We start from the raw sequence: 22,764 nt of genomic DNA on the forward strand, positions 1-22,764 counted from the left end.
ATTTCCCCTTCACTTCCTGCCCCAAAGCCAAACAGGAAGGGAGAGGAAATCCCAGCAAATTAAAGCAATTTCTTGGGGACCCCCTGGTCACTAGAACTAGTGTCCTCATTGGAAGATTTCCCCCTCTATTAATTTTCTATGGACAACACAAACGTTTTTTTTACTTTCACTTTCAATGATAATGGTAAACAGGACAAATAGAGAGGATGAATTTTCCTAACTTCCTAACTGAGGCACAGACGGCAAAAATTGACAGGGGTTCTAATCCATCTCCACACCATGCAACACAAAAAAAGTTTTGCCTTTAGTTATACTTTAATAAAGTAAGCACTTTTATTAAAAGGACAGGTAATTACTGATAAAATCACTTAATTTTCATATTAGTTTTACAGACCCTTAGCTTGTAGATCACACAAAATTCAAAGTTTGTTTTTAGAAGTCAGGAAACGTTACAAAATAAAGTAAAAGGTTTCTGGAATCCACCCCATTTCCCTCATTCTCTACATAAACAAACAGTTCCCAAACTCTACACATTATTGGTAATGGTTAGAAACATATAAAACAGATTTACATGAGTACACTTACATATGGAGGAGTGTCCAGGCTATCTGTGTTTACAATCACTGGAGGAGGATTTGCCTTAAAAGAAAGCACAAACATGTTAACATTAAAAAACATTCTTACGGAAGATAACAAAATCATACATTTACTTATAATCTTGTCATCCATATCAAATCAGCACTACAACAAATAAAGTAATGTTGAGTTAGGGAGTCACACAATAGCACAAAGCTTCAAGATTCACAAGTGTCTGCTTCAGCAAAACTGGTTCTGTATTCACACAAGAGCTTATAGGTGCAGATGAGAAGCATGCTTGAAGTATCACTAAAAGCAAAACTTTTTTTTTATTTTTTAATTAATAAAATAAAAAAAAATCCCAAATTTTGGGTTGTCCCCGGAAAAGAGGGGAAATCTTACAATTGGGGACATTAGTGCTGGTGACCCGTGGATACCCTTAAATTTCAGGGATTTCCTCTCACTTTCTGTTTGGGCTATGGGACAGGAAGTGAAAGTAAATCTCCCCAATAGGACACAGATGGCAAATAAAAACGGACAGCTGTTATAACCCTCCATTACTCTATCCAAAAATGAAAAAAAAAAAGAAGATAGAAAAAAAAGTTTTGCCTTTAGTTTGGCTTTAAATATCAGAGGAATAATCACACTGTTGATTGAAAAAGTTACAAAGTGCACAACAAACACAAGGCTAGATCACGTTTTAAAGAGGTTGTGAACCGGTTTAAAAAAAAAAAAAAAAAGACAAAGGCATAATGAGCTAGTATGCATCGCATACTAGCTCATTATGAAATACTTACCTTAGAACGAAGCCCTGCAGTGGTGCCCGCTGAGACGGCCAACATCTTCCCAGTTTCTTCTAGGTTTGTGGGCTTCGGCACTGTGACTGGCCGGACACGTGACAATGTCACTTCCGCATGCAGGAGCCAGCGGGCACAGCACAGGGCCCTGAAATGGCGCAGATGGCCGTTCCTTCAGAGAGCATGCGCCAATGATACTAGCGGCAGCGTATATAGTAAATATCTCCTTATTATAGGCTTACCTGTAGGTATATGTGACAAAAAATGTAGCGCTGAAATATCAAAAATATAACAAATATAAAGATCACTTAAACCCTTTAATAGGGTTTAAGTGATATTTATATTTGTTATATTTTTGATATTTCAGCGCTACATTTTTTGTCACATATTATTTGGACTTGGTTCGTATGTTAGCTGCTGGTTTGTGTGACTTCACAATTTTTATCATTTTTGTAGGGAGCGCAGTGTTTTCCCCCTTTTACCTGTAGGTATAATTAAAAAGGAAGACACTACTTAAAGAGAAGGGCCGGTTTAAAAAAAAAAAGAAAAAAAAAATTAAAAGTCAGCAGCTGCAAACACTGTAGCTGCTGACTTTTAATAAGCACTTACCTGTCCAGGGCGCCCGCGATGTCGGCCGCCCGAGGCCGACCCATCCCTCGGCTCTCAGGTCCCGGCGCTGCCATTCTATCTAAGGGAAACAGGCAGTGGAGTCTTGCGGCTTCATTGCCCGTTTCCTACTGCGCATGCGCGAGTCGCGCAGTGCTTTGTGAATGGGACACACAGTTCCCAGAACACAGCGCGACCCATTACCCAGAAGACACCGCATGGAGGAGAGAAGAAAGAAGATCTCCGCGGAGGAGGAAGAGGCAGATTAGGATGATGTGCCTAGCAACAGGCGTTTCTGGTAAGTTAAAAAAAATTTAAAAAATTCAGATTTTTTTCTAATTTTTAATGAGTTTTTTTTTTCAGGGTGGCCCTCCACTTTAAGATGGCATCGTATCTTATTCCTGCTGCAGGGGGCTGAGCTGATCAGCATTAACAAAATTTGCCTCAGAATGATGAAGTGATAACAGGAATGGCATATTACCAGTATCAGCATTTTTAGAACCCATTTAATAGGAACAGGAATTGTATCAGGCTGAGGATGCCGTTGCATACCTCATGTTCAGCAAGTTCCTAGAACTGCTAGCTCTTTTGGTAATCTACCCAAATAAGATTTAATACTCATCATGAAATCTAGTTCTTGGAGTTCTTTAACCACTTAACGACCAGCGCACGCCGATGTACGTCCTATTTTTGAAGAGGGATATCTCGGTAACGGCAGCAGCTGCTGCCACAACTGAGATATCCATCTCTTCAAAGCGCCGGTCGTGTGTGCGATAACAGTGGTCTCTGCGGCGGGTTCGCTGCGAGATCACAGTTGTCGGCGGCGGGAGAGGTGCCATCCCCCCTTCCGCCGCTCTCCTGCGCCCTCCGCCGCATCCTGGAGCCGTCGTAGCAGTGGAGGCGTTGGACCTGTCATGCTTTTTTCCTATTACAAGGGATGTTTACATTCCTTGTAATAGGAATAAAAGTGATTTTTTTTTTGCACAGAAGCGAACGCATACGTGAGTAGCACCTGCATATGAAACCGGCGGTCAAACCACACATGTGAGGTACTGCCGCGATCGGTAGAGCGATAATTCTTGCCCTAGCCCTAGACCTCCTCCGTAACGCAAAACATGCAACCTGTACAATTTTTTAAATGTCGCTTATGGAGATTTTTGAGGGTAAAAGTTTGATACCCTTTCCATGTCGGGTATCAATTTACTTGGCATAACATTCTTTCACAATATAAAAAAAATGGGCAAATTTTACTGTTGTCTTATTTTTTTTAGTCAAAAAAGTGATTTTTTTTCCAAAAAAATTCGCTTGTAAGACCGCTGCTCAAATACGGTGTGAAAAAAGTATTGCAATGACAGCCATTTTATTCTCTAGGGTGTTAGAAAAAATATATATAGAATGTTTGGGGGTTCCAAGTAATTTTCTAACAAAAAAAAACTGTTTTAAACATGTAAACACCAAATCTGAAAGAGAGGCCTGGTCCTTAAGAGGTTAATGGACACGTCATTCAGAGAATGGACCCCCTACACGACAATAAACCCCCCCGCCCCCCCAAAAAAATAAAACAGTGACCAGCCTGGTATAACCCTTCCAACAACAAGTTTGTTGAAAAGCAGTACTAGTAGATCATGAATACAAAGGTGTAGTACATGTGTCCCTTAATGAACTCCAAGAAACAGATTTTATGGAAAGAATTATGGCATGAAACCCAATAGCAAGCATTTATTATATTGCAGCTTACAATTCTGGGATGCGACAGCTGCATTCATTTACTTTATTGCCTTTCTTTCCTGTAGTCTCCCCTGGTGATCTGGCCAGTTTTTTTTCTTCAAAAGAACAAGCTTGCTTGCTTTTGTAGCAGTTAGAGGGAGAATACAACCATTTACAACTGCTTACAAAGATAATATTTTAGGCCTCGTGCACACTGGGTGTTTGCCCAGCTTCGCTGGGCACCTTTTCTCCTGGTAGGAGAAAAGCTGCAAAAAACAAAACAAAAAAAACCCAAACAAATAGGCCTATAGCTGTGCTTTGCAAACGTGTTTTGATGCATACATGCGTGTAAAAGTGGAGTTTAAGCTTAGTGTGCTTGAGGCCTTATGTAAAACCTTTATTGCAAAAGGAAAAAAAAAATCTGTTGCTGGAATTGCTTATAAAGTGTGAGCTGGAGTTTGGCTTCAATTTGTTAGTGTATCTAAATCTGCTAGTACAGCCAACACCCCACTCCCCCCATATTAACAATTCTGCTGTCCAAAGGTGCTCCTTTGCCACTCTAATACAGGAGTTGTGTTACTGACCAGATGAAAAAAAGGGGAGGGGGGATCGAATGTAGCCATCACATTTAAAGATTGGTAAGCTGCAATACACTGGCAGTGTGCCGTAATGTAAAATGATTTAGTGTACATGCTGCAGAGGATTGCGAACAGGCAGGTAAGTGTACTTTATTGCATATCTCTTCTGCAATAAAAAGTCTGCCTGTTTGCAGTTTTTTTTAATTATTTATATTTGGACTTCAGTTCCCTTTCAAGTTCAAAACTGGCATACAATGAGGTTTGAACACCCACCTGGTAAAACTTAAACATGTTAACAGACAACTAGTTGGCATCCAGTTGCTTTATGCCAAAAAAGCCCAAAAGGCTTTAAAACTTGTAGCGTAAGCTGTAAAGCTGAACTAATCCCTCCTACCCTTTACAGCCAAAAATTCCTGTAACTTGAGAGAAGCAATGACAGATTTTGCAGACTCCATATGGAATTTTAGGGCACGTAGATAATGCTTTTGGGATTTTAGGTCCAAAATGGGGCGAATATCTCCACTTGGTCTTAGGACAGTGAACAGGTTTGAGTAAAACCCTTTGAGCCCTTCCTCTGCAGGAAATGGAATTACTACTCTGTGTTTGAAGTTGACTTAGGAGGTCCACAATCTGTCAATGCTTGAGATGAAGCTGGCAAACTGAAGGTAGAAATCATGGAGGGGGCAGGGACAGAAACGTTTGTAGCCCAATGAAATGAAAGATTGGATGCTGAGGTCCAAAACGTCTCTATCCAGACTGGCACAAAAACACACAGATGTCTCCCCAATCCAAAGAGTGAAGGTGCACCTTCATTCTGGGGGCTTCTGGATAGAACTTGGGGGGAATTTGGGATCCAAGGTTAGCAATAAAAGGATGGACCCAATTTAGACTTTGAGAATGTCACCTGGGTATCTGTCCACTCCACCTTCCTCCAGATCTTCCTCAAAGAGGTTAGGAAAAATTAGGGTCATACTCCTGAAAAGATACAGATGGACCCTATTAACCACCATTGGTTTATAACGAAGTTATGATGGCAATGTGGATGAGCTGGGACATACAAGTAAGCTTCTTTGATGTCCACAGAAATCAGAAAGTCTCCCTGCTGAAGGAAAGCTATGACAGACCTGGTTGATAACATGTAAAAGGTTTAGGTCCAAATGGACACATTAAAAAGGCCCAATAGGGTGGCTACCCCCTTTTGATTAGGAATCTGTCAAAGGGCTGGAGTGAAACACCTGAAACCTTTCTGCTATAGGAACAAGAGTAATAACAACATTCTCCAAAAAAGCTGCAACAGCTGCATGGAGGTTACTACTCCGCGCAGAGACACAGACAGGTTGGAACACAAACGGAGTAGGGGCAAAGAAACCAATTCTAGTTTCTAGACCAGGGGTCTTCAAACTTTCTAAACAAAGGGCCAGTTAACTGTCTTTCGGGGCTTTAGAGGGGCCAGTGGAAATCAAAAATGCATTGATATCAGTGGAAGTAAATGGTGCCTCCTCATTGGTTTTAGTGGGAGGAATAGTGCCCCACCTTGATGTCAATAGGAAGCATGGTGTATCATCATTGGTATTAAGCGCTGTGCAAACTGTTGGCACTATTTAAATTCTGGATAATAATAATCAGTACAGGACTAGTGGTCTATCCATGGTGTTAGTGGGAGTAATAGTGGCCCATCTTTGTATTAATTGCAGGAATAGTGCCCCAGTATAGGTTTTAATGGGAGAAATAGTGCTCCATTGTTGACATCAGCAGGAGAAATGGTGTTCTAGTGATGGTATTTAGGAGAAAATAGAGCCCCATCACTGATTTGCATGGATGGAATGGTGCCTTGAGGGCCAGATAAAGGCAAGCAAAGGGCAACATCCAGTCCAAGGGCTGCAGTTTAGAGGCCACAGTTCTAGACCCTTAAAACCTCATCTCTTGCCATCGGTCTGAACCAAAAAAAAAAAAGAAAAAAAAAAAAAGATTCCGCCATCCACACAAACAAGCTGTATGGACGAATCCAATCCCCTGCCTCCAGTCGGGACATTGTATTCTGACAGCCACACAAGCCTGTCAGAATACACCAAATAGTGGCTGTAGTTGATTGACTGCAGCAAGATGATCATGTGAAATGTTAAATTTGTTTCTTCAACAAAAGTAACTTAATCGACTTCTGTGGAGTGGGGATGGCTAGCTTTAAGAAAGGAACTACTCTTAACTTCAGAGGAAGCAAGAGTTTTCAAAGCAAACAATATAGGCCTCTTGATAGGGTAAAGGAGTGGAACCCAAAAGGTTTGTAGATTATGAGTAAGGATGAGCTCAGGCATGTTCACAAACAGCACGTGCAGAGCCCACCAGGGCACTGAGAAGCGCTAATCACAAGCTGAGACATTTCCCGATCTCGGCAACCACGCATTGGGACAATGTCGCACTGCTTGTGATTAGTGCTCTGCAGTGCCGATTTCCTGGCGGGCTCAGTCCAAGGACTGAGGAAATAACAGTATCCATTATGAATAGAATGAATAGAATCTAAAGCTCACTGGGAATTATGTGAACGTCAATGCTAAATCATTATTAAAGTGAACCTGTCAGGATTCAAATAAGAGAATTGTCATTGTGAACTCTCAAACGGCAGAACTATGGCGATAATTTTCAACACCTTTACTACCTAATGTGTATATTATAATATATATATATATATATACACACCTATGCACTTAGTGATTTATGCAGAAAACATACTACAGTCTATTTAACATAGTTTCCTGTGGGACACATTCACGGTCAAGCTTTTACTGCGGCGTTTTGGAAAGGGTCAGGGACTTTAAATGCAAAAACTGTGCATTTTTAGCTAAATAGACTTCAACAGAGAAGCTGCATTTAGTACATTTTCGCTGTAATTTGTGTTTTTTAAATTGGCCCAGAGAAAAAAATTTAAATAAAATACCTAACGCATCCCAAAAAGCACTGCAGAAACGGATCAAAAGCAAACTACCAGGGCTTATTATGGCAGTTTAAAACACTGAATATTGGGTTGGAGATATGAAGGTTCAGTATTAGGTATTGGTCTGTAGCACAAGACTCACAGACTCTGCTGCCAGTCAACAAGCTCACTAATTCAGAGGCTGCATTACTGCCATGCTACATGCAGCCTGCCTGATTCCAAAGGATGACCCCTGAGAGACAGGTGCATGAAATGGTACCGGTATTTTTATATGTTTACATTAAAACACACTGAACTGTACAAAAGCATTCTAGAATTACTTTAGAAGAGGTAATAAAATCTATGCATGCAAGTATCTGTATGTAAATGCACATCACACGCAAACATTTGCATAATAAATTAGACTTGTTTCTTTAAGGAAATATATTGAGGTGCATTAGCCCAGATTTACCATAATCATCAAAAGAAGCAATGAAATATTAGCGGAAAACAATGTAATGCAAAAAATAACACAAAACAGCTTATACAAAATCAGGAACACACACACACAAAACAAAATGGGGGAAAAAAAAGACCTGTGGAGTGGAGGATGGAATGACATTGCTCTCAGCAGGGACTGGAATAACAGGGATCACAGGGACAATGGGAGGACAAGGAGCACCAGCGTCTGTAGACTAAAAGAAAAGAAAAATACATTCAAAACAAAAAGTAAAGGCATGATTAGGATAGCAGCCAAGACACAAAATCTGTGATACCCAACTTTTCATTAATGTGACAATGAATAATATTTACTACAATGATACATAACAAGAGAAGAACGATTTGTCACAGGAACAAAACATTACACATGAAACATTTTGCAGTTAGGTATGGTGTCATGTGGATAATACATTAACAAGGGTGAAAATGGCTTTCAGGTAATTATAATGGTTTTTGCTGACTTGTAAAATAATTTCCCTTTTTTCACTTGTCTTTATTAGTATCCCAAATGCTATATAGCAATTTCAGCTTCACTGTCACGTTCTCAATTTCTAAGCTTATCTTTATTTCTCAATGACTCAACCCCACCCAACTCTACCTAAACTAAAAATCCATTAGTGCCCGAAAAGCCTCCGTGGTGTGAAAAGCCGGAGTGCTTTCACACTAGGGCAGTGCGCTTGAAGGATGGAAAAGTACTGCAAGCAGCGTCTTTGGGGCGGGGCGGGAGTGGTGTATACACCACTCCTAAATTGCCCCTGCCATTGAAATCAAAGCGGTTTGGCAGTGGCGCTTTATAACTACTTGTTAACTCCTTCTTTGGAGTTAAAATTGCCCTGTTCCCGTCCGCACAGCGCTAAAACTAGTGCCGCTTTACCACTGGCGCACAGTCAGTCAGTGTGAAAGTAGCTTTAAAAGGTGACTGTAAATCCTCACTTTGTAAAACAAACCCCACAACATTATAAATGCATCTTGTTCTCTCTTTTATAAGTGATCACATTCCCGCTGTTCTCAGCTGCATAAGAGACGGGGAGAGGAGAAACAGCAGTCCACTGATCTTTTCAGTGAAAGGCTGTGCAGAGGGCTGTGTGTCAGGACAAGTCTGATCAGTGGAGAGCAGGCTGAGTTCCCAGCACAGATAGAGAACTAACCACGGTGTGCTTACAATGAATGGTCAGTTAATTGGAAAGCATAAAGGACTGGAAGAAACAGGAATTTCACACAAAGGAAGCAATACAAAGAACAGGATATTTTTTTATACAAGTACATGGTATAGCAGGCACATTTTAGGGATATGAAATGCTGGGGTAACAAACGCTTTAAAAAATCCCAGACAGACACGCAAATGGACGATGAAAAGAAAGGTATTAGAGTCAGTCACTGCTTTCCCTTCACTTAAGCTGGCCATAGATGGTTTGACTCTCAGCCAGTTCAGCAGGGACTGGCAAAAAATTCAATCCATCTATGGGCAGGCTGATTTACTGTACAAACAGCATGTCGGATTTCTAGCATGCGATTGCCAGCAGCTTTAGCGCTAGCAGTAGTCCTGGTGTTCTCGCAGCAGGGATGGCTCCCCAGTCCATGGTCTGCCTAAAGCCTAGTACACACAGGATAAAATGTCGACCATCTTCTGACGAAGGCTCGTGACTGAAAAAGGTCTGCCGACGGCTCCCATTCAGTCTCAGTTAATTGCTCAGAACGCTGACCAAAGTGTCCGGCCTGATCTGTCAACTAATGGTGTGTATGAGGCTTCAGTCTAACTACTTTATTTTTACACCACCCATCAAAGCTGCCTGCCCTCATTCAAAGGGTGATTGGTAGTGTCAACATTCCACATGTAGTTGAAGCTACCCTTGTGCTCAAGTCAGTGCTGCCTTTCAGCGTGTAATCAGACTTTCCCTGCTCTAAAGATGTTGGAGGAAAATGTACTTACTGGTTAGTCACCTCTGTGCCTCAAAAAAGCCTTGGTATACGAGGCACAGGAAATGCAATTCTTTCTGCAGGGGATAACCTCTCATGCAATATTATGCCACTGAGCAGCCATACTGAGCAGTTTGGTGTCATTAGAATATGACTTGGAACCCCCCCAAACATTTTTTTTAGCAGAGACCCTCTCAAGGGTCGTTGCAATCGTTTGTCACACTGTATTTGCGCAGCGGTATTTCAAGCACAATTTTTGTGGAAAGAAATACACTTGAATTAAAAAAAATAATAATAATAATAATACACACACAACGTTAGCCCAATATTTCTGTATGTTACGCCAAGTAAATGGTTACTGAACATGTCATGCTTTAAAATTGCGCACACTCGTGGAATGTTCACAAACTACAGTGCTAAAAATCTCTATAGGAAACGCTTTAAAAATTTTGCAGGTTACCTCATGTGTGTTCACCGTTCACATATGCGGGCATGACTTGCGTATGTGTTCGCTTCTGCGCTTGAGTGCGGAGGGATGGAGTGGGTAAAATAAATATTAACCACCTCAATACAGTGCACTTACACCCCCCCCCCCTTCCTGACCAGACCAATTTTCAGCTTTCAGCGCTCTCAACGTTTGAATGACAATTACTCAGTCATCCAACACTGTACCCATATGAAACTTGCGTCCTTTTTTCCACACAAATAGAGCTTTCTTTTAGTGGTATTTAATCACTAGTGAGTTTTTTATTTTTTGTGCTATAAATAAAATAAAACGTAAATTTTGTGAAAAAAATGCCTTTGTTTTTGTAATAAATTTTTGCCAATTAGTAATTTTTCTTCATACATTTTGGCCAAAATTTATACTGCTACATATCTTTGGTAAAAGTAACCCACATTAGTATACATTATTTGGTTTTTGTGAAAGTTATAGTCTACAAACTATGGTGTCAATCGCTGAAAATTGATCACTTCTGATCAGGCCTTCAGTACATCAGGTGTATCTCATTTCTTGAGACACTAGCAAGTCAGGAAAGTACAAATACCCTCAAATGACCCCTTTTTACAAAGTAGACATTCCAAGGTATTAAGTAGCATGGTGAGTTTTTTGAAGTTGTCATTTTTTCCCACAATTCTTTGCAAAATGAAGATTTTTTTTTTATTATTATTTTTTTTTTACAAAATTGTCATATTATCAGGTTATTTCTCACACACAACATATGCATACAACAAATTACACCCCAAAATACATTCTGCTACTCTTCCGGAGTATGACGATACCACATGTGTGAGACTTTTACACAGCCTGGCCACATACAGAGCACTAACATTGAAGTAGTACCTTCAGACGTTCTACGAGCAAAAATGACGCATCTCATTTCTCAACCACCTATTACACTTTTGAAGGCCCTGGAGTACCAGGACAATGGAACTGCCCATAAAATTACCCCATTTTGGAAAGCAAACACCCCAACGTATAATCTGTGAGGCATGAGTCTTTTGAATGGTTAATTTTTTTTTTACACAAAATTGTCAATTTATGAGATATTTCTAACACATAGCAAAAATTACACCCCAAAACACATTCTGCTACTCCTCCCAAGTATGGCGATACCACATGTGTAGGACTTTTACACAGCCTGGCCACATAGAGAGGCCGAACATTGAAGTAGTACGTTCAGGCGTTCTAGGAGCATAAATGACACATCTCATTTCATTCCTACCTATCACACTGTTGAAGGTCCTGGACCACCAGCACAGTGAAATTACCCACAAAATGACCCTATTTTGGAAAGCAAACACCCCAACGTATATTCTATGAGACATGGGCTGCAAATAGGTACTGGGGTACTCCGATGGGCCGGGACAGGTACTCGGGTACCCTGACCGGCCGGGACAGGTACTCTGGTACCCTGACCGGCCGGGACAGTTACTCTGGTACCCTGACCGGCCGGGACAGGTACTCTGGTACCCTGACCGGCCGGGACAGGTACTCTGGTACCCTGACCGGCCGGGACAGGTACTCTGGGTACCCTGACCGGCCGGGACAGGTACTCTGGTACCCTGACCGGCCGGGACAGGTACTCTGGTACCCTGACCGGCCGGGACAGGTACTCTGGTACCCTGACCGGCCGGGACAGGTACTCTGGTACCCTGACCGGCCGGGACAGGTACTCTGGTACCCTGACCGGCCGGGACAGGTACTCGGGTACCCTGACCGGCCGGGACAGGTACTCGGGTACCCTGACCGGCCGGGACAGGTACTCGGGTACCCTGACCGGCCGGGACAGGTACTCGGGTACCCTGACCGGCCGGGACAGGTACTCGGGTACCCTGACCGGCCGGGACAGGTACTCGGGTACCCTGACGGGCCGGGACAGGTACTCGGGTACCCTGACGGGCCGGGACAGGTACTCGGCCACCCTGACGGGCCGGGACAGGTACTCGGCCACCCTGACGGGCCGGGACAGGTACTCGGCCACCCTGACGGGCCGGGACAGGTACTCGGCCACCCTGACGGGCCGGGACAGGTACTCAAATACTCTGATGGACTGTGACAGGTACTCTGATGGACTGTGATTGACAGGTACTATGAGGGGTGGTGACAGGTCCTCTTTATTGGGGGGGGGGGGGGGCAATCAGTGTGATTGGTGTACACTAGGCGGTAACGAGATGTTACCGCAATCGCCTCCTCACACACGATCGGTGTGTGAGGAGGAGAACAACCCGGTAACATCTCGTTACCGCGGTTTGTTTACATTTTAGTGATCGGCTGTGATCCTTTCACAGCCGATCAAGTGGGTAAACAACCAATGGCTGTTTACCAGCATCGGTGACTAGCAGTGTTCCCGGGGAACACACCGCCACCGACGCGATCGCGCGCATGCGCCGTGCACAGCCGGGGTGCGACCATCTGTGATTGGCCGTGACTTCATCACGGCCGATCACGTGGTAAACAGCCATAACCAATGGCTGTTCACCCCCTTCGGTGGCGAGCGGTGTCTCCGTGACACGCTGCCACCGAAGAAACAGGGATGCGCGCGCCCATTCCCTGTTTAAAACGGGAGGCCGTCATATGACGGCCTCCCGCCACAATAGGTGCGCCGCCTGGCCGTCATTTGACGGCCGGCGGTCAGCATCTAGTTAAACACGTCACCATTTTTCTAAGTAAATATACTTGCTATATATGCTATTGACATGGCATTTTCACCACGTCTGTACCAAACCATCCGATCCATACATATAAAGAAACGAAAATAAAGAAGTTAAAAAATTAAGTTATGAGTAATAAACTGGAATGGTACAGGGGAAAAGTATTGAACACGCTAACTGAAATATAATACTTCATATAAAAAATAAAAATGTAGTTGGTAATGACAGCTTCAACACACCTCCTGTATGGAGAAACTAGTCACATGAATTACTCAGGCGTAACTTTGGCCCATTCTTCCTCACAAACAGTTCTCAAACCTTGAAGGTCCCATGGGCCTCTTCCATGAACTCTGATCCTTAGTTCTTTCCATAGATTCTCTATTGAATTCAAGTCAGGTGATTGGCTGGGCTAGTCTAGCAGCTTTACTTTCTCTCTTTGAAATCGAGAGTTTCCTTGGGTTTGTGTTTGGGATCATTGTCTTGATGAAATGTCCACACTCGTTTCATCTTCATCATCCTGGGAGATGACAGCAGATTAACAAGAACGTCTTGGTACATTTTTCCATTCATCCTTCCTCCAAACAATATGACGTTTGCCAGTACCGCATGCAGGGAAAACAGCCCCACACCATGATGTTTCCATCTCAAAACTCCCGTTTGTATGGTGTTTTTGGGGTGATGTGCAGTGCCATTTGACCTCCAAACATTGTGTGTTTTATGGCATCCAAGGAGTTCAATTTTGGTCTCATCTGACGCAACTATAATCTCTCATTATTTCACTGGCTAGTCTAAATGTTGTGCAAACTTTAAACAAGCTTCGACATAAGGACCTCCTTAGGGTTAGGGTTTCCCCTGGAAGAAAAAGGTTAGGACTCAAGGATTGGAATAGGGACCTCCTCCAAAGGTCAGCAGGTGTTTCCCCCAGAGGTCAAAGGTCAAGAGGCGTGGCTAACCCACCCCCAAAGTGTTCCGCTTACCCCAGCTAAGTCGGGGAATGAACAAGTTGGGGTAAGCGCTTTCTAGAGCAATGGAGTCTTACGTGGTGAGAGAGCATATAGGCCATGGAAGCTGAGTGCATTACTTATTGTTTTCTTGGAAACAATTCTACCTGCCAGGTCTTTCTGAAGCTCTCTACAAGTGGTCCTTGGCTCTTGGACAGCTCTTCTGATAATTCTTTTCATTCCTCTGTCAGAAATCTTGCAAGGAGCACCTGGCTGTGGCCGGTTTATGGTGAAATGTTTTTTCCACATCCGGATGACCACAACAGTGCTCACTGGAACATTAAGAAGTTTAGAAATCCTTCTGTAACCAATGGCATCAGTAGGTTTTGCAATAATAAGGGTTACAAAGGTCTTGAAATAGCTCTTTGCTTTTACGCATCATGAGATATCTCATGTGACACCTTGGTAACGAGACACCTTTTGATAGGCCATCAGTTTGGGACTGAACCAGCTGATATTAATTTGCACTGACAAGAGGCAGGATTGCTTTCTAATTACTAATACATTTCAGCTGGTGTCTTGGCTTTCCATGCCTTTTTACACCTCCCTTTCTTCCATGTGTTCAATACCTTGTCCCTGTGACATTCCATTTTAAAACCCAACTTCCATTATGAACTTATTTTTTTGGGTTTCTTTGTATATATGGATTGCAGGGTGGATACACATCAAGAAGAATTGGATGTTTTTTTTATTCTTTAACCACTTACAGACTGGACCATTTTGCTGGTCAAAGACCAGAACACTTTTTGCGATTCGGCACTGCGGTGCTTTAACTGGCAATTGCACGGTCGTGCGACGTGGCTCCCAAACAAAATTGACGTCCTTTTTTTCCCCACAAATAGAGCTTTCTTTTGGTGGTATTTGATCATCCCTGCGGTTTTTATTTTTTGCGCTATAAACAAAAATAGAGAGTGACAATTTTGGAAAAAAAAAAACACTTTTTTTAACTTTTTGTTAGAATAAATATCCCCCAAAAATATATAAAAACATTTTTTCCCTCAGTTTAGGCCGATACATATTCTTCTACATATTTTTGGCAAAAAAAAAAAAAAATCGCAATAAGCGATTGATTGGTTTGCGCAAAAGTTATAATAGGGATAGTTTTAGGGCATTTTTATTAATTTTTTATCATTTATTTTTTTTGCGACTGCGACATTGTGGCGGACACATCGGCCATTTTTGACCCATTTTTGGGACCAGTCATTTATACAGTAATCACTGCTATATAAATGCAGTGATTCCTGTGTAAATGACACTGGCAGTGAAGGGGTTAACCAGTGGGTGGCAGTGTAGGGGTTAAGTGTTCCTAGGGGTGTGTTACTGTGGGGGGGGTTGGGCTTTCATTTATTGAACACTGATCTTTGTTCCAATCACATGGAGCAGAGATCAGCATCACTAGTTGCTAGGCAGAATGGAGAAATGCTGTTTACACGGCATTTCCTCCATTCAGCCGTCCCGTGAGACGATCGCGGGTATGCCCGCGGCGATCGAGTCCGCTGGACCCGCGACCGGACTCACGGGGGTCCCGGCCAGCACGCCGCCGGCGGCACGCTCGCGATGGCAGGGCGGCGTTGAAGATTGGACGTACCTGTACGCCAATATGCCTGCCCGTGCCATTCTGCCGACGTACATCGGCGTGCTCTGGTCGGGAACCGGTTAAATCTGATTTTTTTTTATTATTATTAAATGTAATTTTAGTAAAATGCTTTGAGTAAAAATCTAAAGATAGTTTTCCATTTAGAGGTTACATAATAATTTAGTTTGTTCAGCATGAAATGGAGCTTAGTTATGTAGCATGAGGCTGTATATTCTATTCTGGAATATTAAATTTTTTTATTAAACTCCTTCAATGAATCCAAGCTCTGCATGCCAAGATGCATTCACATAATTTCACAGTAATCATGAGATAAAACCAAGTTCATGAACATTCCTTTATCCCAGGGCCCGACAAAACCCGGGCGCCAGGTCGCATTTGCGACTAGAATTAGCGACCTGGCGCAGCACAGCTGGGGGTATGCTGTCTCCGCGGACCCCCCCCCCCCGGCGCGATCGCGTCGGGCCGCGCCGCCGGCGGCCGGAAATTGAGCCCCCGGATTTGAGGCCTTCTACGATCCTATGGTTCCTTCTGGAATCTGGCGCCCTCTTGTGGTGGCCGTTGGAATTACAACCAGCAATGCTAATGGATGCAATGCTAATTCCCCTGCCTGCCAAACTATCTTCCTTCACTTTACTCAGAACCCCTAAACATTATATATATATATATTTTATTCTAACACCCTAGAGAATAAAATGGTGGTCGTTGCAATACTGTGTCACACCGTATTTGCATAGCGGACTTACAAGCGCACTTTTTTGGGGAAAATGTATTTAATAAAAAAATAAATAAGACAACAGTAAAGTTAGCCCAATTTTCTTTATATTGTGAAAGATAATGTTACGCCGAGTAAATCGATACCCAACATGTCATGATTCAAAATTGCACCCGCTCATGAAATGGCGACAAACTTTTACCCTTTAAAATCTCCATAGGCGACGTTTAAAAAATTCTACAGGTTGCACTTTAAGTTACAGAGGAGGTCTGGGGCTAGAATTATTGCTCTCACTCTACCGATCGCAGCGATACCTCACATGTGTGGTTTGAACACCGCTTTCATTTATGCGTTCGCTTCTGCACGCAAGCTTGGCGGGACAGGGCGCGTTTAAAATATATATATATATTTTATTTTAACTTTTATTTTTTTCACTGTTCTTTTTTAAAAAAAATAAAAATTTGTGTCACTTTTATTCCTATTACCGTATATACTCGAGTATAAGCCGAGATTTTCAGCCTCTTTTTTGAGGCTGAAAGTGCCCCCCTCGGCTTATACTCGAGTCATCGCTGTCTGCCCGCTCGATCAGCGTGTCGAGCAGACAGACAGCGGCCATTCTGATTCAAAAGCCGCGCCTCCGGCTCCCCCTTCGCCTGTGATAGGCGGAACACTGAATTTCCCAGCAGCCTGTGTTCCGCCTATCACGGACTTCGTATCATCCTCGTACTACGGACGAGGATGATACGATGTACGTGATAGGCGGAACACAGGCTGCTGGGAAATTCAGTGTTCCGCCTATCACAGGCGAAGGCGGCGGCGCAGCTTTTGAATTTTACAATGGCCGCCGACGAACGAAGAGGGCACGGGACGGAGGCAAGGCACAGGACGGCACGGCACGGGACGGGACGGGACGGGACCGGAGGCAAGGCATGGCGGCGAGGCACGGCGGCGAGGCACGGAGGCAAGGAGGCTCGGCACGGGACGGAGGCTCGGGACAAAGGCTCAGGACACAGGTAGGCTGGACACACACACACACACACACACACACACACACACACACACACACACACACACGGATACACACACACACACGGATGGATGGATGGATGGAGACACACACACACAGGGATGGATGGATGGAGACACACACACACAGGGATGGATGGATGGATGGATGGAGACACACACACACAGGGATGGATGGATGGATGGATGGAGACACACACACACAGGGATGGATGGATGGATGGACACACACACACACACACAGGGATGGATGGACGGACACACAGGGATGGACGGACACACAGGGATGGACGGACACACAGGGATGGACGGACACACACACAGGGATGGACAGGCATGTCTTACCCTCGGCTTATACACGAGTCAATAAGTTTGCCAGTTTTTTTGGGGGTAAATTGGGGGCCTCGGCTTATATTCGGGTCGGCCTATACTCGAGTATATACGGTACAAGGAAAAATCCCTTGTAATAGAAAAAAGCATGACAGGTCCTCTTGTATATGAAATCTGGGGTCAGAGAGACCTCACATCTCATATTTACACTAAAATGCAATTTAAAAAAAAAAAAAAAAAAAATGTCCCTCTAAGAGCTATGGGCAATGACTTGGAGACAGGTGAGGGGCTGGGGGCTATCTTCCCCTCACTCATCTCCATGTCAGGCCAGGGACAGGTCCAGATCGCCGTCACGGACCTGGCTTTTAACTTTTTTAGCTGGCTCCTAAATTCCAAGCAAATTTGTCAACCCCTGCTTTATCCCATTGGTTTTTCAAATATATGTACACTAAAAACTGTATGATTGAATCAGTTCTGATATCGCCATTTTACTAACCTGACTGCTTCTTATTCTAAATTGGAAACCTTAATTTTGTTTAAATTTTGTTTAAATTATTATTATTCTAACTACCAGCAAGAATAAGCCATTTAAAGAGCACCTGTCATTTCAGATCCATCATGGCAGTGCCTCCACACCCGTGTGTGTGTGTGTGTGTGTGTGTGTGTGTGTGTGTGTGTGTGTGTGTTTACATTTTTGGGTTTAATATCTCTTTGAGAACCCTAATGCTTATGAAGTTATCACCACGGGTCTGAAGAGATCTACATACATCTTAAATGTGGTAACGTTTTAAAAGCTTTTTTTTCTATGAAGATTTGAAAACATACACATAGGTAGCCATTTTTTTTTTTGGCCCATTTCATATACAGGCATTGTTTCATTTCCTCTCCGGTAATACACAACAGTTGTGCTTTACTGCTTCTACTTGAAATACAAATCGATGACTCATTGAAAACAATGCAAACCCAGAGCGATTGATATCTAATGTGAACTGTTGACAAAATGATTGCACTGAGAGCTCCTTTAATCACCTCGGCTCAGAAGGTTTAAACCCCCCCCCCCCCCCCTTCATGACCAGGTCATTTGTTGCGATACAGCACTGTTATTTTAACTAACAATTGTCCGACACTGTACCAAGATGAAATTTATGTTTTTTCCCCACAAATAGGAGCTTTCTGATGGTGGTCTTGATCACCTCTGCAATTGTTAGCACTACAAAACAGACTGACAACTGAGAAAATATAATACCGTAATATTAAAATATTTTTTATTATTTTTTACTTTCTGCTATAAAACGCATCCAAAAATTTTTTTAAAAAAAGACAAAAAAAATCCAATTTATTCATAAATTTAGGCCAATATATATATCCTGCTATATATTTTTGATTAAAAAAAAATCCCAATAAGCGTATATTGATTGGTTTGTGCAAAGGTTATAGCGTGTACAAACTATTGGATATATGCATTTTTTTTTTTTTTACTAGTAATGGCGGCGATCAGCAATTTATAGCGGGACTGCAATATTGTGGCAGACAAACCGGACACCTACACTTTTAAGGGAACCAGTGACAAGACTACAGAGTTCAGTGCTAAAAATATGTCACTGTACTAATGACTAGAGGTCGACCGATATGGGTTTTTCTCTGGCCGATGCCGATATTTAGAAATCATGGCGGCCGATGGCCGATATATGATGCCGATTTTTTTTGGGCCGATATGTTGGACCGATTTTTTTTCCCCTTTTTTTAATCCCCTTTCATCTCATAAAATCTAACAGACACCTTTCCCACTGTGGCGTTTTTCAGGTGCTTTTGGGCTAAAAATAGTGCCTGTAAAGTGCCTGCAAAATGGCTCCCCTGCAGTCTGTGTGAAAGCCCAAGTGCTTTCACACTGAGGCAATGCGCTGGCAGGATGTTAAAAAAAAAAAAAAAAAAAGTCCTACAAGCAGCACGTTTGGAGTGTATACCGCTCCTCTACCACTCCTGCCCATTGATATTAATGGGCACCACCGCCGAAGCGCATACAATGCGATTTAGCAGCGGTGCTTCATGGGCGCATTTAACCTCTTCCTCAGCCGCTAGCTGGGTTATATGCACCCCACTAGCAGCCAAATAGCACCACTAAAATGATGGTAAAGCGCCGCTAAAACTAGCAACGTTTTACCATCAACGCCTGCCCTCTCCAGTGTGAAAGCAGCCTTCATAAGTGATACAGAAAATTTCTTATATTTAAACATTAAACAAAACAAACCTCCAATCAGTTTACTTGTAAGTATGGTTTAGATAAGAAAAAAAAAAAAACTAGTAACAGTAAAGTTAGCCCATTTTTTTTTTTTTTGTCGAAAAGTTTTGACTACCTGTTTTTATTTAATATATAGTTTTTTTTATCAAATAAAAACAGGTAGTTAAAACTTTTGGAGGAAAAAAAAAATGGGCTAACTTTACCGTTTTAATTGTTTTTTTTTTTTTTTCTTGTTTTTTTTAATCATTCGTGTATTTTTTCCCCAAAAAATTGCATTTGAAAGACCTCTGCGCAAATGCCATGTGACATAAAATATTGCAACAACCGCTATTTTATTCCCTGGGATCTCTGCTAAAAAAATATATATAATTTTTGGTGATTTTCTGGCAGAAAATACAGGATGTTTACTTGTAAGCAACAAGTGTCAGAAAAGATTTGGTTGAGTTCATTCATCCAAGTGTAAACATTGTATCTCTTTGCTCTTTTCTTGGCAGACTGCCTAGAGAGGAGGAAAGTCGCTTCTATGAAGACTCCGGCAACTTGCATTGACTTGTATTACAGAAGTCATTTGAAAGTTGCACTGTAGTTCTAAATCGGCCTTTTCATCAGCAAAATCGGCCGATGCCGATTAATTAAAAAACGGCAAATATCGGCCGATATATCGGTCAACCTCTACTAATGACACTGGTTGGGAAGGGGTAACATCAGGGGCGATCAAAGGGATAAGTGTGTTCCTAGCCAGAGTTTGTTGTATGAGGTGCTTTTATTAGGGGAAGGCATTGCTCCATGTCCCTGCTTTGCAGGAACACAGGATCTTCCCTACTGACAGAACAGCAATCTTCCTTGTTTACATAGGCAGACTGCCACTCTGTCTACACTCTGTGTACTGAACGATCAGTGGGTGCTGGTGGACATTGAGACCATGGTGCCCACTGATCGGTTTCGGCTGTGCATAATCACAGCAGGAGCGAGCTGCCAGCAGAGCACATTCACACCTGCTACCCAGAAGTGCTGGATAATGTGTAAAAAAAAAAATATATATATATATATATATATATATATATATATATATATATATATATATATATATATATATATATATATATATATATATATATATATATATATATACACACACATACACACACACATACATATATACATGATCCTGTGCACAGCCGCTGCCCTGTAGCAACTGTAACAAAGTAGTTAAAGCTAGCCATACACTGGACAAAATTTCCTTAGTGGGTAGCCCACTTGGTCCTCTCCTGCTTCACATCCTTTGATTGAAATTTGAAGGAGCCAGGCAAAAAACTATAGGACAAACAGCAGCTGCATCCAATACCCCAGCAGGGGGGGGTTCATCCATCAGCGCTCTGTAGCATATTGGGAGAAATGCGTTCGATTTTATTTATTCAGCACATAGGCTGAATGAAAAATGCAATAGTGTATGGTCCAGCTTTAGTTCCTAGATTACAAGCCTTTGCACAAAAAAAAAACGGAACTGACAAAAGTGCACTATGGAGGTCATATCAAACATAAATATAAAATACGTGCTTACTGACTATATACTGATTTTGAACACTTACAATTTAGCCATGCATAAAATCAAAAATGATTAAATTTTCAACTTTTATACAAAACATGAAAAAACTATTTATAGAAATAGTTTTTTGCTTTCAATTTCAAAATGTTACTCACCAGCTGCCTTATAGCATCTATTATAGAGCCAAAACAGGTTACAAAGCATACAACGAGCTATAGTTTTGCACATATGCTGAGACAAAAGCATCCTTTGCTATGCATGGGAAAAATTCTAGATTCATTGTTCTGTTTAGGCAATTTCCATTTTGTAACAAGCTACATGCACTTAGTGAGCAAAAAATATTTTTTTTTAAAAAAAACTAGAGAGTGAAAAAGCAGGATAAAATGCAGAGCCATTTTCATATGATATCCGTCATAAACCTCTAGACCACAATAGTACAAGGTTTTAAAGCATAAAAAATGAATATTTTCTAGTAATTAAAGTGTGCACAACACAGTCTTTAAAGGTTAACAAAACATCAATGTGTCTTTCTGTGCTGGGTAAGAATCAGAGCAAATAATGAAGATTTTTATACCAAGTACATTTATTTAAATATCTGATCAAAAAATGTTACCAGACACCTCAAACTTCCTTGTAAAGTAATATTAGTTATCATAACGGCAAATTAGCCACAAAAAATACAACATTCAATAAGACACCATAAAAATACAAAAAACGCAGACTATTTTAGACGGGACAATGCGGAGAGATAACAGGAGCATGTCTTCACTATACTATACCTGCAAGTATAGCCATTAGTTAGGATTAAGAAGAGCAACAAGTCATACCTTCACAAAAGAATAATTTGACCAGGAGCCATCAGACCACCAGCCACTCGTAGCTTTAACCTTGGCTGTGCTTCTAGTTGGACTTTTCCTTACACTGTCTCGCAGATTAGTAAATTTGCCTTTGCTCTTAGAGGAAGCAGGCAAGGTTGAAGAGCTGTATGATCTCTGCATACACGTTTGTTGCAATGGCTGGCGGATGCGCTGCATTGAAGAATGCTGTAGTCTTTGATGCATTTCCACTGTGCTTCTAGAAATACTTGTCATGGCAAAAGTCTTAAAATCAGGATCTTTTAGGTTCCACTATATCTAGCATGTGCGTATTAAGAGACCCAGAGGAACAAAAAAATGCATATATATTCCACAAAAAGGCATAAAAAAATTAATTAAAAAAAAAAAAAAAAAAAGACGGTTACCAAGGTAGGAAAACCAAAATACAAATACTTCTGTAGCACACTTACTCGTTCGTTAATTAAACTCCACCGCTGGAATGAAAAAGGACAGCCCCATTTCTAAGCATGAATAATCAATTCCCAGTAAAGATTAAAATGTGGCATACAAAAGGTCAGATAAGTGACAAACCAATGCATAGAGGCAACAAACACAATTTAAACACCATTACCAACTAAAAAAAAAATAAAATAAAAAAAATAAAACAACAGCTTTCCCACAATTTAAGTAAATACTGTTTGAAGCCATAGTGACGATTAAAAATAAAAAAATAAATAAAATGGGAAAGCTGCAAA

At 41.8% G+C, this 22,764-nt stretch overlaps 1 protein-coding gene across 22 annotated transcripts in view; it reads right to left on the reverse strand.

The window, feature by feature from the left end:
• The window catches only part of DLG1 (discs large MAGUK scaffold protein 1), a 530,809-nt gene that overhangs the window by 285,761 nt on the left and 222,284 nt on the right, over positions 1–22,764 (reverse strand). For 13 of the 22 annotated variants that reach the window (XM_077487433.1, XM_077487432.1, XM_077487442.1 and 10 more), the window contains 2 exons: positions 7,769–7,867; positions 586–639 (listed from right to left, as the gene is read on the reverse strand). In XM_077487433.1, coding sequence (XP_077343559.1) covers positions 586–639; positions 7,769–7,867 — 153 coding nt within the window. The remainder of the gene's footprint in view (positions 1–585; positions 640–7,768; positions 7,868–22,764) is intronic. The other 9 variants (XM_077487456.1, XM_077487444.1, XM_077487440.1 and 6 more) reach the window with 1 other exon arrangement.

The sequence above is a fragment of the Lithobates pipiens genome, unplaced genomic scaffold (assembly GCF_037356315.1).
Source record: "Lithobates pipiens isolate NorthernLeopardFrog02 unplaced genomic scaffold, aLitPip1_a1.2 Scaffold_18, whole genome shotgun sequence".
Classification (NCBI taxonomy): domain Eukaryota; kingdom Metazoa; phylum Chordata; class Amphibia; order Anura; family Ranidae; genus Lithobates; species Lithobates pipiens.